This window comes from Anoplophora glabripennis, unplaced genomic scaffold, assembly GCF_000390285.2.
Source record: "Anoplophora glabripennis isolate ALB-LARVAE unplaced genomic scaffold, Agla_2.0 scaffold1690, whole genome shotgun sequence".
Lineage (NCBI taxonomy): Eukaryota > Metazoa > Arthropoda > Insecta > Coleoptera > Cerambycidae > Anoplophora > Anoplophora glabripennis.
In genome coordinates this window covers 2,648-19,613 of record NW_019417814.1, presented here as the reverse complement: position 1 = coordinate 19,613, position 16,966 = coordinate 2,648, and the positions used below count along the sequence as shown (strand labels likewise).

Genomic DNA, 16,966 nt, shown 5'->3' with positions numbered 1-16,966 from the left:
TATACAGGGTGGGCCACCAGTAACGCCTCGGTCGCTAGTGACCAAACGGCAAATGTTACAGAAACCTGTTTAGGTGGGTATGTGTAGGTTGATTACGGCTACATTTTAAAAATATTTTGAGATATACAGGGTGTCCAGGAAAAGCGTACCATATCAAAGTTATGTTTTTTTAAATGGAACACCCTGTATTTTACTGCATTTTTGAAAGCACCGTAAAAAAATAGGTGAACTTTATTAAAGGTTCTGCATACCTAGGACTTATAGTTTGTGAGATATTTCAATTTTAGTGAAAATGCACGCATAGCGTAGAAATTTAATATTAGCAATAAAAAAAATAATTTTAAGGAAGCAGCTTTGGAGAGTCTATTTTAGATCCTTGAAGTTATAAATTGTTATATTTGTCGTCACTTAGTATTATACAGGGTGTTCAAAAAACTGCTGAATACTTCTCTCAACTTTAAATAGCAATAACTTGGTTATTTTAAATGGAACACCCAATATATTTTTGCTTCGACAGTTAGGAAATTTAAAACTCTTTCAAACTGAGTATTGGTTCCCTATACCTATCTCTAACGGTATTGGAGATATTTGTGCTGTTTCGTTTTTTATCGAATTTTTTTGTAAGATGTATCCACGTGTCTTTATCGAGGTCTTTATTGAATTGGTTTGGGTTATTCTTGATGACGTATCTTTAAATATATTGAGAAAAATGAGGATACAATTAGATGGCGCACCTGAAAATTTTTCATATTCAGTGCGAAATTATTTAAATCGAAAATTTAGTAATAAATGGATAAGTAGGAATGGTGCATGTTAGTGGCCACGTAGGTGTCCAGTCCTCACCGTAATGGACTTCTTTGTTGCGAGCTATATAAAAAATCTTGTATACAATGTTTCACCTATTACTTGCGATGATATTAAAGGGAAGGATTAGAGATGCATTTGCATGAAAATATCATTTGAAGATAGAATAAGATGCTGTATTCAAGAGAAAGGTTATCAATTCGAACATCTATTAAAATTTTTCTTTGTTTCTTCTAAAAGTAAAATTTTCTTTAATAAATATTTTTCTTGTTCATAAATAATTCAGTTACTTACTACAAACATATTTATACAAAATTAATAACTTTTTATAATCATTCTGCTTATAAAATAATATTTTTTATTAGAAAACTTTTTTGAATATTTTCATGATAATGATAAAAGGAACTTTTACTTTTAGAAAAAACAAAGAAAAATTTTAATTGATGTTCGAATTGATAACCATTCTCCTGAATACAGCATCTTATTCTATCTTCAAATGATATTCTCACGCAAATGCATCTCTAATCCTTCCCTCCAATATCATCGCAAGTAATAGGTGGAACATTGTATACAAGATTTTTTATATAGCTCGCAACAAAGAAGTCCATTACGGTGAGGTCTGGACACCTACGTGGCCACTGACATGCACCATTCCTACTTATCCATTTATTACTAAATTTTCGATTTAAATAATTTCTCACTGAATATGAAAAATTTGCAGGTGCGCCATCTAATTGCATCCTCATTTTTCTCAATATATTTAAAGAGACGTCATCAAGAAGAACCCAAACCAATTCAGTAAAGACCTCGATAAAGACACGTGGATACATCTTACAAAAAAAATCGATAAAAAACGAAACGGCACAAATATCTCCAATACCGTTAGAGATAGGTATAGGGAACCTATACACAGTTTGAAAGAGTTTTAAATTTCCCAACTCCCAAAGTAAAAATATACTGGGTGTTCCATTTAAAATAACCAAGTTATTGCTGTTTAAAGTTGAGAGAAGTATTCAGCAGTTTTTTGAACACCCTGTATAATACTAAGTGACGACAAATATAACAATTTATAACTTCAAGGATCTAAAATAGACCCTCCAAAGCTGCTTCCTTAAAATTATTTTTTTATTGCTAATATTAAATTTCTACGCTATGCCTGCATTTTCACTAAAATTGAAATATCTCACAAACTGTAAGTCCTAGGTATGCAGAACCTTTAATAAAGTTCACCTATTTTTTTACGGTGCTTTCAAAAATGCAGTAAAATACAGGGTGTTCCATTTAAAAATACATAACTTTGATATGGTACGCTTTTCCTGGACACCCTGTATATTTCAAAATATTTTTAAAATGTAGCTGTAATCAACCTACACATACCCACCTAAACAGGTTTCTGTAACATTTGCCGTTTGGTCCCTAGCGACCGAGGCATTACTGGTGGCCCACCCTCTATAATTACCAAAAATACCAAAATCATGTCAGATTTTATTAAAGGTTATGAATTTTGTAATTCAAACAATTTTTTACCTTTATAATACCACACATGAATGGACCCATGGAGTTATTACAGTGAGGGTCTGTCATTTATTTGTTTCTCATAGAACAAACTTTTATTTGCAAATGATGATGCTACTTTCCTATTGGTCAAATTAAATTCAGAGCATCATAGATGTAGGTTTAACGTTTCATGAAAGTGTTAACTTAATATTCTTCTGCCTCAAATTGTTTATAGATATCCCCTTTAAATGAAAGAAATTACTGCCACTTCTGTTGGTGACAGGGAAATGTTTATAGAAATGGAAGTGTTTACATAATACATACCCGTAAATGTAAATATCTGAATGGTACATTATCATCACTATAATGGAACCAAGGTGCGTTCCAAAATAAACAGAACCTTTTAAAGAAATTTATTAAACGTAACCATTTTTTTTATAAAAATATCTGCATACTTATTAATCAACATATCAATATTGGCTGCAGAATCTATTTTACATAATTTACTAGCAATTTTACAAATACCTAAATTAAGCATTGCTAGTCCATTTCTACCAATAAGTTGTGGACCTCCACTTTTTACGACATATGGTTTTAAAACATGAAATTTGTCTTCAAACATTTAAATTTAAAAATCCTATTGGTTCAAATGTTACACCACAAAGTTGAATTTTGTTTTGTTCTGAATTAATCTCCTTTTCCTCAATTTTATTTAAAAAATTTTTAGACAATAGTTTTCAAGTTGTTTTAATACTAACCTGAACTACTATTTTTAATTTTAAAGGTATAAAAAAAAGGATCATAATCCTAACGTAGGTGGACTAGGTTTAGGATTTAAAGAAAAATCTTCAGTTCCAAGGAGTGCACCAAATTCTTTGCCATCTAATAGTGGAGTTCAGCCCTCTAGAGGACCTGCTACAGATAGGTTATCTGCTATGAAGGCAGCCTTTCGAGCACAATACCAAAATCAGGTAAAATTTATTTACAGAATAATGAATTATACCAAAGTGTATAGGATTGTCATTTATTTTTAAGACCTAGCTAGAGAGTTTATTATAAGAATCAATCAAACTTTTTACAAAGATTTGTGTACTTTTCTCTTACTGTCCCAAACCTCAAGGACTCATTAAAATGAATATGAGAAAAAATATAAAATATGTCTCAACGTAATAAATATTAATAACTAAATAGTACCATTTAACAAAGTTTAGATTTCAGACGAGGTTTCAGTATCATGCATTCTGTGAATAAACTGGAATTTGTCATTTTAAAATTCTGCGTAAAGTAGATTTACATTCCTTTTTTGATGGAAAGTTGGTAGCACTGCACTCTGCTCTGACACAAATCAATTAGTTTATTTACAACTGTTAATTTTGTTAGTCCACCTAAAGTGTGTTCCGTGATTTTTACTATGGATAATGTTATTTATCAAATGTAAGTCCACTTAAAGTGTGTTCCACGATTTTTACTATGGATAATGTTATTTATCAAAGAGTTTACCTAAACTGTTGTGCTACCAATGGAATTTATTGCACCGAATCATTGAAATTGTTTGGGAAAAACATACGGCAATTCAGTTTTATCGGAAACTCAAGCATACGAATGGTACAAAGCATTCAAATATGTTCGAGAAATGGTTGATGATTGCCACATTCTGATTGTCATTCGTCTTCAGCTGGTGAAAACATTGATAAAGTGAAAGAAATAGTGTTTGCACACCATCATAGCTTCAGAGAGCTGGCACATGAACTAAACATATCTTACAAATCAGTTTGCATGATTTTAGTTGATGTTTTGCACATGAAACACATCGCAGCACGGTGATTTCAAAAGAGCTGAATTTTCTTCAAAAAGAGCATTGCAAACATGTTGCTGAAGACATGCTCGAACGAGCTAGTTCAGACTACATTCATGCAGAGCTTCATAATAACAAGTAACGAGATATGGGTTTAAGAGTTTGACATACAGACTGAAAGGAATTCAGTCAACAAAGAATATTATCTGGGCATTATCAGGTGATAGAGAGTATCTGCCGCACCGCGATAATGCACCATCACACAAAGCGATAATTGTGAATGAATTTTTGACAGAAAACTCAACAAATGACATAGAGCAACCAGCTTTGTCCTCTCCCAAAATCAAATTACCACTTCATAGAATACGTTTCTAGGTGATAGAAACCATAAAACAAAAGTAAAAAATCCCTGAATGAGTTGAAGTCCATACCGGAATATGCATTTAAAAATACTTTCATTGGGTTGTTCGTTGGAAAAAGTGTATTGCTTCAAATTGAGACTATTTTGAAGGAAACAAAATACATTTTCAGGATTAATTGTATATTTTGTGTTTGATTGGGTTTGATTGAAAAATACCTGATACTTTTTTTGACAGAATGTATGTTTAAAACAGATTATTACATGCTTTTTAAGTTTTCTGGAGTGGAGTACAAAGTCTAAGAAAATTGAGTAACTGCTAATATTTTGATAGACTGAATTCAAACAATATAGTTATTACAACTAACAGGACATGAAAATTCTTTTTTTTTGTATTATGAGTAAATAAATTGTAAGTGAATCGTTTTAAATTTCACAAGTTCCTGAATGAGAAGAGATGTATCTGGAGTTGGAAATTCAATTTCCATTCCAATTCAATTCAAAGTGCACTACAATACATAAAAGATGGCATTTATTTTAATTAAGAAAATCATAAATTTGAAATTTGAAAAATTCATGATTTGAAAACAATGAATTAAAATATTTTTAATTTTTCTATTTCAATAATTCACTCTATGGTAATTAAAATTCAATAATATTTTTACTGAAATTGAGGATCATAAAAAATAATGTATAAGAAATTCATATATTGCATCAATATACTTCTTCTACATCATCTTACTTCTGTTTCATTATTTACAAGTTGCCCTCCACTGCCGTCTCATTATTTATGTATATGGAAGGTATTTCAGAAAGACCTCCCGTAAATACAGGGGGGTGATAGTACGACAAAAAAGAAGATTTTTTTGTCTTATGAACTGTATGACTATCTCCTCTTGTTTTCAAGGTACAGAGCAACAAAATAAAACTTTAAATAGAAAATTTCCAAACGGTGCGAAATATTTTTATGAAATTTGGTATTCCGGGGTTTTTAAGGATGCAAAATACGCTGGTCTAATTATTTTTAGGATATTTCATAGAGGGCGCTAGTTATGCTACATTCCTATTATTTTTATATCAAAATTTTACTGATTGTAGTTAGTAATGACTAATTACAGTCACTAAAATTTTGATATAAAGTTAATTAGAGTTTAAAATATTACTAAGAATGTATGCGTTGTTTATGAGACATCCATCAATAAGCTTTGTCATAAGCCCTACTTTGAGAAAAGTCACTTATTTTATACACCGTAGTATTGTTCAATTAAAAGCCTTTTTTCTCGTAAACCATCCACATTAGAAAGTTCTAACAAGAGTACATTATTTTTAGAAAATAAAAATCTAACCTTAATAAAATTAGAATTTAAAATGTAATAGGAATGTAGCATAACTAGCACTCTCTATGAAATATCAAAAAAATAATTAAACCAGCGTATTTAGCATCCTTAAAAACCCCGGAATACCAAATTTCATAAAAAAATATTTAGCACCATTTGGAAATTTTCGTAAAGATTCTATTTAAAAAATTTTACTTTGTCGCTCTGTATCTCGAAAACACAAGGAGATAGACATATAGTTCATAAGACAAAAAATTCTTATTTTTTGCCGTACTATCCCCGTATTTATGGGAGTTTTTCTGAAACACCCTGTATAAACACACTTTATACATATAAATATTGTAAAAAAATATATATATTTTTTTTAGTTTACAGCAAGTATTGATCAACCTCCACCACTTATTACAAGAAAGAAAACTCGATGGGAATAATAACATATTCCATTTTTTTTTTGTAAAGTGTTAAAGTTGTAATGTAATGCAATAAAATTTATTGTAAATTAAATATATAAATATTTTTGTGGCATCAGAACATATACCTAACCATTTCTGTACAAGTCTAATCTTATTTGAAAAAATTTTGAGAATGGAAAAGCTCATTAATTATAATTTATTTTTCCACATTCCTAATTTTGTTTGTACATTTATATAGAACTGAATAATACAGACTAGCTTGAGTCAAATACCAAAAAATAAATGAAAATTTCAATGCATTTTTATATTATACAGGGTGATTCATTAATAATGGGACAGAGCTTAAGGGCATGTTGCTGACCTCAAAATAGAGCGATTTAAGTCAAATATGCCTTATCCCAATGTTGCTCCTTTTCGATCTACAGGGTGTTAAAAGTTGAAAAAATATTTTCGATTTTTTAAATATCTTAAGCATCTTTGAACGGATTGTCTTGAAAGTTTGTACACCTATGTTTTCTGAGGTGGTAATTCCGGAAATGGTAACTATTTTGCAATCACATCTAGGATGCGCTAGTTGTAGTGTTCCGTCGGAGTAAACATATGTCAAACTTTTTTGTCCTTCAAAAATCTAAATTTCCAATAAGAAATTATTAAACTATGTTCAATTCTAAATAAAAAAGATATCCCTGTTGAAAATCGATACACTTAACCGTTTTTGAAATAAGAACGATTTACTATTTCTTTACAAAATTATTTGTTTGAACGTACGCCTTTAAATAAGATGACTTAAATGAAGTAGGCCGCTGTCAATGAAATGTCATGTATTATTTATGTCAATTCTAAGCAACTTATAAATACTAGACAGTTTAGTTCTTCTTCGTTTGTGATTTTTTTCATTAAAATGCCGCGTCATAATGATTATTCGTTTGTTGAAATGAGAAACATGGTATGTGTGTATGCCCAAGAAAATTATTGTGGTCGTCATGCAGCAGCGAGGTACTTGGAGTTATATCCAAATAACAGACAACCTAACCACAAGCTTTTCAAGACGTTGTACGACAGATTAGGAGAAACGGGATCATTTCGCCCTAAACGAGACGTTGGAAGGCCTAAAGTATTAGCGGCGGAGCAAGAAGAGGATGTTTTAGTGCGAATTGCCGAAAACACGCAAACAAGCACACGCCGAATTTCATCAGCTACTGGTGTAAGTCAGCCTTCCGTCTTCAGAATACTCCACAAAGAAAAATTGTATCCTTACCATTTTCGTCCGGTTCAACAGTTGATGCCACAAGATCCTCCTGGTAGATTTCGGTTCGCACAGTTTCTTCGTCGGCAACAAAATGCTGACCCTACATTTTATAATAAAATATTGTTTACGGACGAAGCTACATTTACCCGGCGCGGTGTATTTAATTGGAGAAATAGCCATTCCTGGGAACTGGAAAATCCTCACTTGCCACGAGAACAACATTTTCAGCATGAATTCTCAATAAATATTTGGTGTGGAATACTTTCCGATAACATTTTGGGACCATTTGTGTTACCCCGTCCACTTAATGGGGAAAATTATTTAAATTTTTTAACAAATGACTTGCCACTCGTTCTTGAAAATATCCCCTTAAATTTACGGCAAACCTTTTGGTTTATGCATGATGGTGCTCCCGCACATTACTCCCGACCAGTAAGAGAATATCTTGATATAAGTTTTCGAAACCGTTGGATTGGTCGCGGCAGCGAAGTGCCTTGGCCTGCGCGTAGCCCTGATTTAAATCCCCTAGATTTTTATTTCTGGGGTAACGTTAAATCTTTAGTTTATAAAGATGTTATACATACTCGAGAAGAGCTGTGGGCAAAAATACAAGAATCTGTTAACATTATCAGAGACCAACAAAGAAGTCTATTCAGTGTCAGACAAAATTTTAACGAGAGAATAAAAAAATGTATTGAAAACAATGGTCGCCACTTTGAGAATCTTTTGTAATTAGACTTAAGCATAATAAAATTTTCAGTTGTTACTGTGTTTGTCTTAATTCGTAATTAAGTCATCTTATTTAAAGGCGTACGTTCAAACAAATAATTTTGTAAAGAAATAGTAAATCGTTCTTATTTCGAAAACGGTTAAGTTTATCGATTTTTAACAGGTATATCTTTTTTATTTAGAATTGAACGTAGTTTAATAATTTCTTATTGGAAATTCAGATTTTTGAAGGACAAAAAAGTTTGACATATGTTTACTCCGACGGAACACTACAACTAGCGCATCCTAGATGTGATTGCAAAATAGTTACCATTTCCGTAATTACCACCTCAGAAAACATAGGTGTACAAACTTTCAAGACAATCCGTTCAAAGATGCTCAAGATATTTAAAAAAATCGAAAATATTTTTTCAACTTTAACACCCTGTATATCGAAAAGGAGCAACATTCGGATAAGGCATATTTGGCTTAATCGCTCTATTTTGAGGTCAGTAACATGCCCTTAAGCTCTGTCCCATTATTAATGAATCACCCTGTATATGAACAGTGTAATAGGCAATTAATCATTTGAAAGATAACATTTTTAATTTCAAAATACAATGTCCCCAATAAAGTGGGTACGCATAATATGGAAACAATTTTTATTAATCAATTTTTGCTTAAAAGTTATTCCAATCAACATGTAGAAAATCAATCACATGATTGTCTAAATGTCTCAAATTTAACATTTAAAAATATGACCAAAAAAGATACGTCATTTCCTAACATTTTAAAATTTGTTAAAGAACAGTAGATTTTTAATTTTTATAATTATACTAGTTTTCGGCACTCCAATAAAATTATTTTTTTTAAGGAACATTTAACTTAACACAATATAAACATTCTCTTGTCCCCAAAATAAAAATTGTGCACAATTTATTTCTTATTAAATTAATTTCAATTTCTTCAATTTTATCTTTAATTAAATTTCAAGTAACTTACCTAAGTACTTTAAATCTCTATAATAGATCTAACATAATTTGCTTTTGTACGTACCAACTACAGTTATCATATTTATCCTTTTACAGTTAATGTCCTCCCAAATAAAAAAAAATCTTCAAGTTTTGACAAGTAAACTGTATTGTATTTTTTAGTCTTAGAAAGAATTTTTTCGGTGTCTGTAGTTAAATGGAGAAATCAGTGTCAGTTTTACATGGGTGCTATTGGGTGCTGTAGAACCAGGCGGTAAATTGTCTAGGGCGGCGAGCGGAATAAAAATATTTTTAACAATAGGATACCTGGGGTTACCCTACTGTTAAAAACAATTTTATCACAGCTCGCCGCTTACCGCCCGCCCCTTATCGCTGCCCAATGTAAACTGTAAACGCGGGCTTAGGCCTAGAAGTCCAAACACAATATACAGTTGTGTGCTACAAGAAAATATGGATATAAGTACCACATCCAATATTTTATCTTCATTGACCCAGTACTTTCAATATTTACGGAATGAGTTTGATCAATATGAAACCAAAGAGATAGCTTTAACAGGCAACGAAAACTACATGGAACGATGAAGCACTAAAAGGAGGCATTTAGGAGAGCCAAATACAAAAATTATTTTAAGACCTAGAGACAAAATGAGAACACAGATTTACCTTCCAATTTTTGATAATCTTTGAAATTAATCGTAGATCCCAAGTGGGCAAAACATGTTCAGATTTGTTTGAATTTTTGTTTAATTTAGTTGAATCTCCCAAAGATTTAGTGAAATTGTTACATGAAAGTAAATTAACATGTTCATTCCCAAACATAAATGTATACCTTCTTATTTTTTGTTCCATAATTGTTACAAATGCTAGTGAGGAGCTAAAACGCTAAAATGGGTTAAAACCTACCTTCGCAATTCAGTTGCGCAAGAAAAATTAAATTCTTTAGCCATATTGTCAGTAAATTCAGACATTTTAAAAACAATAGACACTAACCAGCTAATACAAACTTTTTCACATTTAAAAGCAAGAAAGTGACTCTTGTAAAACTGAATAAAACTCCTCATTTGCATTTTACTACTGTGATTGTATTATATAGGATATTTACTTATAGGTATGAGATTTTGTCTTAATTTCCAAAGTTCTTTCCTAATATACATATAGTTCCTAATATACATGGTGTTAAAAAAAGAGTGTAAAATATTTCAGGAGGTAATAGTATGAACCAAAATAAGCAGAAAAGTCTTAATAAACATGGGTCCGCAAAGTAACGGTTGCGGAGATATGGACCACTATTCGTTTTTCAAACATTTTATTTTATTAGGAATAAACCGACAAAGGAAGCTTTTAACAAACAAAAAACAAAGTTACAGAAGATGTTCAAAGTGCCCTCCGTCCATTTCCAAGCAGGCACGACATCTTCGTCTCAACGATATTCGAACTCTTTCGAAAACACCCTCCTTGGTTTGGATTTCTTGACACTTTTGATTAATCCGTAGCTGCAGCTCTTCCAGGCTATTTACAGGAGTACCATACACTAATGTCTTCAAATATCCCCAAACAAAGAAATCTAGAGGGTTCAGATCAGGCGATCTTGGAGGCCATAAAACAGGTCCGGCCCTTCCTACCCATCTATGTGGAAAAGTTTGGTGTAAATGCTCTCTAACGGCCATGGAAAAATGAGCTGGAGCACCATCATGCTGGAACCACATTTGTTGCCTCTGATTCAAAGGAATGTCTTCCAAAAACTCATACAGTGTGTTCTGCAGAAAGTTGAGGTAAGCAGCGCCTGTTAATCGGTTTGGTAAAACAACAGGACCTAGAAACCTGTCACCTACAATACCCATCCAAATGTTTAATGAAAAACGTGCCTGATGTCCAGATTCTATTAGAGCATGAGGATTTTCGTCGGCCCAAATATGCGTATTGTGAAAATTAAACACTCCATTTCTTGTGAACCCGGCCTCATCAGTAAAAAGAATGTTTGCAAGAAAACGAGGGTCTTCAGCATCATGACGTAGAAACCAGCGGCAAAAAACCAAACGTGCTTGATGATCATTTATTGGATTTAAGGCCTGTACTCGTTGCACATGGTATGGATAAAGCAGTTGCTCGTGAAGGATTCTCCAAACAAGAGGACCACTAATTCCTACCTCGGCTGATATTCTCCGCACACTCGTACCTGGATTCTGCTCTACCAGTGCTAGAATTTCTTCTTCTGCTCTAGGAGTGGATACCGACCTTGGTCTTCCGGATAAATGGCACTGTTTGCTCAAGGAACCGGTATCACGCAATCTTTGGTGAATTCTTCCAAACATGCGTTGTGAAGGAATCTGGCGATTTGGATAAGCGTCAACATAAAGACGTCGCGCTTCGGTGGCGTTCCCATTAGCACGACCATACATGAAATGCATGTCTGTTAATTCTGCGTTAGAGTAACCAGCCATAGCGAAAGAAAACTTGTGCACTGAGAACAACTGTCAAATACGTACTGTTTATTTCACTAAACATCAACCAACTATTATAAGAAAATACACAACGTTTTTGCAAAATAAAAAAAGGGGCTAAAAAACATAAAACATTCCATATCTCCGCAACCGTTACTTTGCGGACCCATGTTTATTGAGACTTTTCTGCTTATTTTGGTTCATACTATTACCTCCTTAAATATTTTACACTCTTTTTTTAACTCCCTGTATATCAGTAGGCAAACATGACAATATATTGCAATATTGGTATTGGGCATTGGTCATGTTGGTTTTTTTCTTATTTATTTATTTTGACTGTAGTTGATTTTTTTTTATTTGTCATGACTTTTTAGTTGATTTTGAAAACCAAAGTTAGTTAGGAGAAGAATTTTGTTGTGTTTGTGTTGTTTTATTAATTTTAAGCGTAAAATATTTATTTTTGTTTTATTTATATTTTATTCTTACTCAGTTTCTACCCAGTTCTTATGTTTAACAATGTGATGTTGTTTATGTTTTTTTTTCTCACCTTATTATTGTAATTAAAAACCAAATATTATCTTTTTATTTTGAGTGTGTAGGTAGGGGATGGGCGGCGATCACAAGTAATAGCACCGAGCGCTAAACTACCTTAAACCGGCGCTGGGAGGAATGAAATGAATTGATGTTATTTGCACAGATCTTTTGTTAGATATATTCTTAAAATTTCCAATCTAACAATCACATCAATTTGTTATACAACAATAATAAACTTAAAGTCTAATAGTATACCTATATCTTTTATAAAACTAACCCTTTTGAACTTAAGTAGTGCAAAAACATGAGAAGTCCTTTTGAAGGAAATACAATCAGTTAAACTAGAAATTTCATATTTTTAGATCAGAGAAAATTTAGAATACACAAAAAGATTCAGGTAGTCTAGTCATTTATTAAGTAAGAATAGAACAGATGCAATCTCAAAATAACACCTGCTATGAGGAAGAACCGTTATATGGTACTGGAATCGCTGATTGATCGGAAAACACTCTATGTTATTAACAACTTTCTCATATTTCTAGTTCTCGAAATTATTTAAACGCTCAAAAAGTTATGAACCGATCGTTATGAAAATTGAAACTGTGTTTCTTTATGAAGTTACAAAGAACATGAACCAACAATTGGGATGATATAATTTTAAGGGTGATTTTTATTCAAAATAAGTAAAAAAAAATAGTGGAAATTGATATTTTTCACACGTGTCAAAATTTCAATTTTTACCTGCAATGGTGTAGCATTTTGAAATTTTCTTATTTATTAGTTAATTAGGATTAATGTATGTATAATTACTAACAACGCTACTTTTAATTTAGTATTTCTTCTTCGTATAGGTAAATTCACTAAATTCTGTCATATTTTACTTTTTTCGAATCGCATATACACACTTCTGTTTTATCGACATCGAGTTTTCCTGATTGCTGCTATTATTAATATCGTCTTAAGTATTCGTTACTAAAGACAACCAACACACCACTTCTAAACATCGTTGAAATTATATTCACAAAAAGTGTTCTCTAGGTCTCCTCAGAAAATAACATCTAACTGGTAAAGACGGACGGGTTCTGGTGAAGTGAAAAGCAATATGTGGATCGTAATTAATTTTACGGTTTTCCAATTTCATGGGATTTGAAATACCACCTTTTTCAGTGCCGATACTGTGTACCGTCGATGTGTCTCTATATCCAGAAGTCTCTCACTAAAGGTTTTCCGAGATGCTTTTCTGTCAATTTTTTTTTAGCAGAAGTTCATCCAGGACAAATTTCGTTTTGTTTTGACACAATATTTACATTACGTCCGAATGTGATTTTGGTTACCTCAATTTAAACCCTTCCACAGAAGGTGAGTTGCAACTAAAAGGCATTTCTTAGTTCATAGTACTTATGTAGTAATTGTTTTATTTTAGGGTTTTTAGGATAAGTTAGATAAGTTACAGTATTTCTTCAAAGTCCAGCTTTGGTGAAGTATCCACTAGTTGACTCCCAGTTGCTCATAAGGGCGTTAGCATTGCATTTTGTGCACCTTGAAGCTACATTCATCATTAGCTACCACAGTTTTCCAGCAGCAACGGATATACACTGGTCAACAAAACCTAGGACTGGATAGGCATTATTTTGTTTCCAAGTCCCTCGTTGCCACCTAGGAAGCAACATCTTATTTCACTCCCCGGACAATCAGATAAGTCTCAAATATTTATTAATGCTTTTTTTTTGTTTATATTTAACCATTTTACTACTATGTAAACCTACTAGACTATTATCTTGAAAACGTATGGAACACACGATTATAGTACTATGAATTTGCGCTCTTAGTCTATGTTTAAATATTTTTATCAATTTTGTTTCTGACAGTACCTACAGATAAAATCTGTATCTAAGAACCAATTCTGTAGAAGTTTCATAAAATGTGAAGGATCAGCAACAAATATTTTTATTAGTGTTTAGATGTATAGAGTAAGTTTTATTAAGTACATATTATATCTTATTCTTTCCAATCATATCATATTTCACCTTTCTCTTTTCATATTTCTCTAGTAACCTTTGGTACTTCCTCTCTAAAGTATCTTCTTCATCTTCAACTTCAGTTACATTTGAAACGGAATCAGTATTAGAATTGTGGCACATCTCTTTTACTAATTTCTTATTACCTCGCACCACTGCTCTCTGCAAACGATCAACATTGTTCTTCGTGTCTTCCATAAGTTTCAAATTTTTGGAGGGTACAGCTGAAAATTAAATGAGTCATTACATAACTTATTATGTACATGTTAAGGCCATATGACACGATATAAAATTGTATAATAGTATATTACGTAATAAGTGTTGTAAAAAGCATTTGGCAAGTGTGTAATTCTATGAGTGCGTAATTGTATTACACCACGTATTACGTACCATTCTTTACCTACGACCACTACTTTAAATACTTAAAAACACACCGTCTGCGAACAATGCAATTCCTATTAGGTCGTACGGTAAAAAAAAATCACACTGCTTGGTAAAAATATCGTACAGTTTTCCTAGCGACCGCCTAGCAACGGTCAATACAAACAGTATTGTATTGACCGTTGCTAGGCGGTTGCTAGGAAAACTGTGCGATTTTTTTACTGTACGTAATAGGAATCTTACATCGATCGCAGACGGTGCGTTTTTAAGTATTTACAGTAGTGGTCGTAGGTAAAGAATTTTACATAGATTTAGACATTTATCTATATACATAGATTTAGATAGACATAGATGCAAATTTTAAAATATATGAAAAATATAATTTAAGTAAACTACCAAAAAATATTATTGTGGCCTGTTCCTATCCTATCCTATGGGACCAAATAAGAATCTATGATGTATTTGTACAGGACGAACCATTATAATTATAATGTCATATAAAAAACTATGTAAATATTACACCCTATCATACGGCTTCTAGTGTATTATCCTATATATATATATATAGGATAAGTAGGTACCTACAAATTTGTAAAGTAAAATATAGAAATCTCACAGTTATTGCTATAGCTAAATATAATAATAATAATTAAATTAAATGATTGCCCTATTGTTTTAATAAACATACCTGCTTTCTTTAAGTCTTTTTCTTGATGGTAAATTTAAGAGCTCTGCTTGGAGATCTCGTTCAAAGTCTGAATCTTCAAAATGTGCACTACAAATATGTCCAGTTGAAGGATTAAACAAATCGCCTCTGTTGCACTGTTCCACCCATATCTTTCTAAGTTTTTTATCCCTAGGAAACACATGAAATGAAATTTTTATATTGTTTTGTTTAGCATCATAAAAATTATTTTTGCAAATTGCAACACTACACCTCACGCCTGGCATTTTTATGTAGTAAATTAATAGTTTATATTAAACACTGCACCATTAACTTATTAAGAACTATTATTAATAATTAACTAGTTAATGCAAAATACGAAAACTATGAAAAATTTATTTAAATAATTGGAAAAATGTAAAATTACTGATTAAGTCGCATGGAAACAAACAAAAATCCTTAAGGTTAGGAATCTTGTGACATACTTCTTTACATCTCTACATCTCAACGTCTCTAATCTAAGGCGTTTTTTCACGAGTGAAGTTGTATATTGCAGTTTGAGATTGTAATTATGTGTAGTATGAGCACAGAATAATGTATGAGGGAATGAAGAGATTTAAAGAATGTAGTTTGAGTTTGTAATATGTGTAGTATGAGCACAGAATATAACAACGTATGAGGAAATGAAGCGTTATATGTCAACTAAAATCAAAAGAGATAGAAATAGTCATAAGAGCAAATAAATTACTCTTATGGAAATAGTAACTACATTACTATTATACAAAAGTCAGATATTCACCTTTATTCAGTTGCGAAAAAAAAGCCTAGGCCAGAGACAATAGATAACTAGCCTAGGCTTGTGACGTAAATGGGTTAAGCCACGCCCATAATTCCTGTCTATTATTTGACCGCGCCATTATTCCATGGCTAGAAATTGGCCTCAATGATTTAGGATCAAGGGAGATTATCCCTCTTTATCCTGCCTCATCTCGTGTAGGCCTGGACAGCCTTCGTAGATGGGCCCCATCCGTTGTCTACCCCGACCGCAAATGCGGCCGGTGTAGGCGCTGTGTGGGACCTGCTTTTGTCCTGGCTGGGCCCCGCCGGCTAGGGCCCTTTCTTCTGGCGCTCTTCTTGCTTCATTGGCTCATCTGTGTAAACCCTGGGGGTGCCAACATATACTTATATGCCGACGACCTGATAATCATATCCCAATCCGTAGATCCTAGATATTCCGCGTCAAAATTAATCCCAACAAAAGTTCCTTTTTACCAAACGAAAAATCCCATAAAACCTCGACAGACTGACACTATCCCAGGAACCCATCTCCTGGAATCGCACATCGTGGAGACGGTGACGCGAGCGAAGACCACCAGGGCTAGGCTCTATCCCTTACTCAAAGGTGGAAACACCCTCAGTTTAAGGAATAAGCGAACGCTTATCATTGTAATACTTCAACCGCAGCTAACCTACGCCTCGACGGCGTGGGGTCACGCGGCAAACAGCCTTTTAAAGTCACTACAGGCTGTGGAAAACATAACCCTCCGCACGGCCACCGACGAGCCACGGTACGTAAGAAACACCGACATATTACGAGACTTAGAATACACAAACGCTACACAGACAATAAGACAAAACACAGAAACGGTTTGACGTAGCCACTAGACATGACAATCCCCTCCTCAGGCAAGCCGTTGACTACGTACCCGACACGTCCGACAAACACAAAAGACCTAGACACCAACTTTTTGACCCTGGGTGACCACCCCAATGAC

General features: G+C 32.9%; 3 protein-coding genes across 5 annotated transcripts in view; 2 read left to right on the top strand and 1 right to left on the bottom strand.

Annotated features, from left to right (window-relative positions):
• The window catches only part of LOC108915495 (ATP-dependent RNA helicase DDX42), a 26,936-nt gene extending 20,641 nt beyond the window's left edge, over positions 1–6,295 (top strand). Inside the window, exons 9-10 of the mRNA XM_023456534.1 lie at positions 3,086–3,272; positions 6,160–6,295. Of these exons, the coding sequence (XP_023312302.1) occupies positions 3,086–3,272; positions 6,160–6,222 (250 nt within the window). The 3' untranslated portion in view covers positions 6,223–6,295. The remainder of the gene's footprint in view (positions 1–3,085; positions 3,273–6,159) is intronic.
• An 810-nt stretch (positions 6,296–7,105) lies between these two features.
• LOC111692493 lies at positions 7,106–7,759 on the top strand (the record flags this gene model as incomplete). The annotated part of the gene is made up of 1 exon (XM_023456533.1): positions 7,106–7,759. A coding segment is annotated over exon 1 (654 nt), but the record flags the coding sequence as incomplete, so codon positions are not given.
• A 6,300-nt stretch (positions 7,760–14,059) lies between these two features.
• LOC108915494 (THAP domain-containing protein 11-like) lies at positions 14,060–16,020 on the bottom strand. Of its 3 annotated transcripts, none has more exons than XR_001964726.1 (3): positions 15,991–16,020; positions 15,216–15,383; positions 14,060–14,370 (listed from the first exon to the last, which is right to left on the bottom strand). XR_001964726.1 is itself a non-coding variant. In XM_018721544.1 (3 exons), exons 1-3 carry the CDS (start codon positions 15,630–15,632, stop codon positions 14,319–14,321), a joined length of 234 nt encoding a protein of 77 aa, XP_018577060.1. In that variant the 5' UTR covers positions 15,633–15,683; the 3' UTR covers positions 14,060–14,318. The 3 variants fall into 3 exon arrangements, 2 of the variants coding, with proteins under 2 accessions (XP_018577060.1, XP_018577058.1); XM_018721544.1 differs by lacking the exon at positions 15,991–16,020 and adding an exon at positions 15,619–15,683; XM_018721542.1 differs by lacking the exon at positions 15,991–16,020 and having other exon boundaries at positions 15,216–15,596.
• Positions 16,021–16,966: the final 946 nt, after the last annotated feature.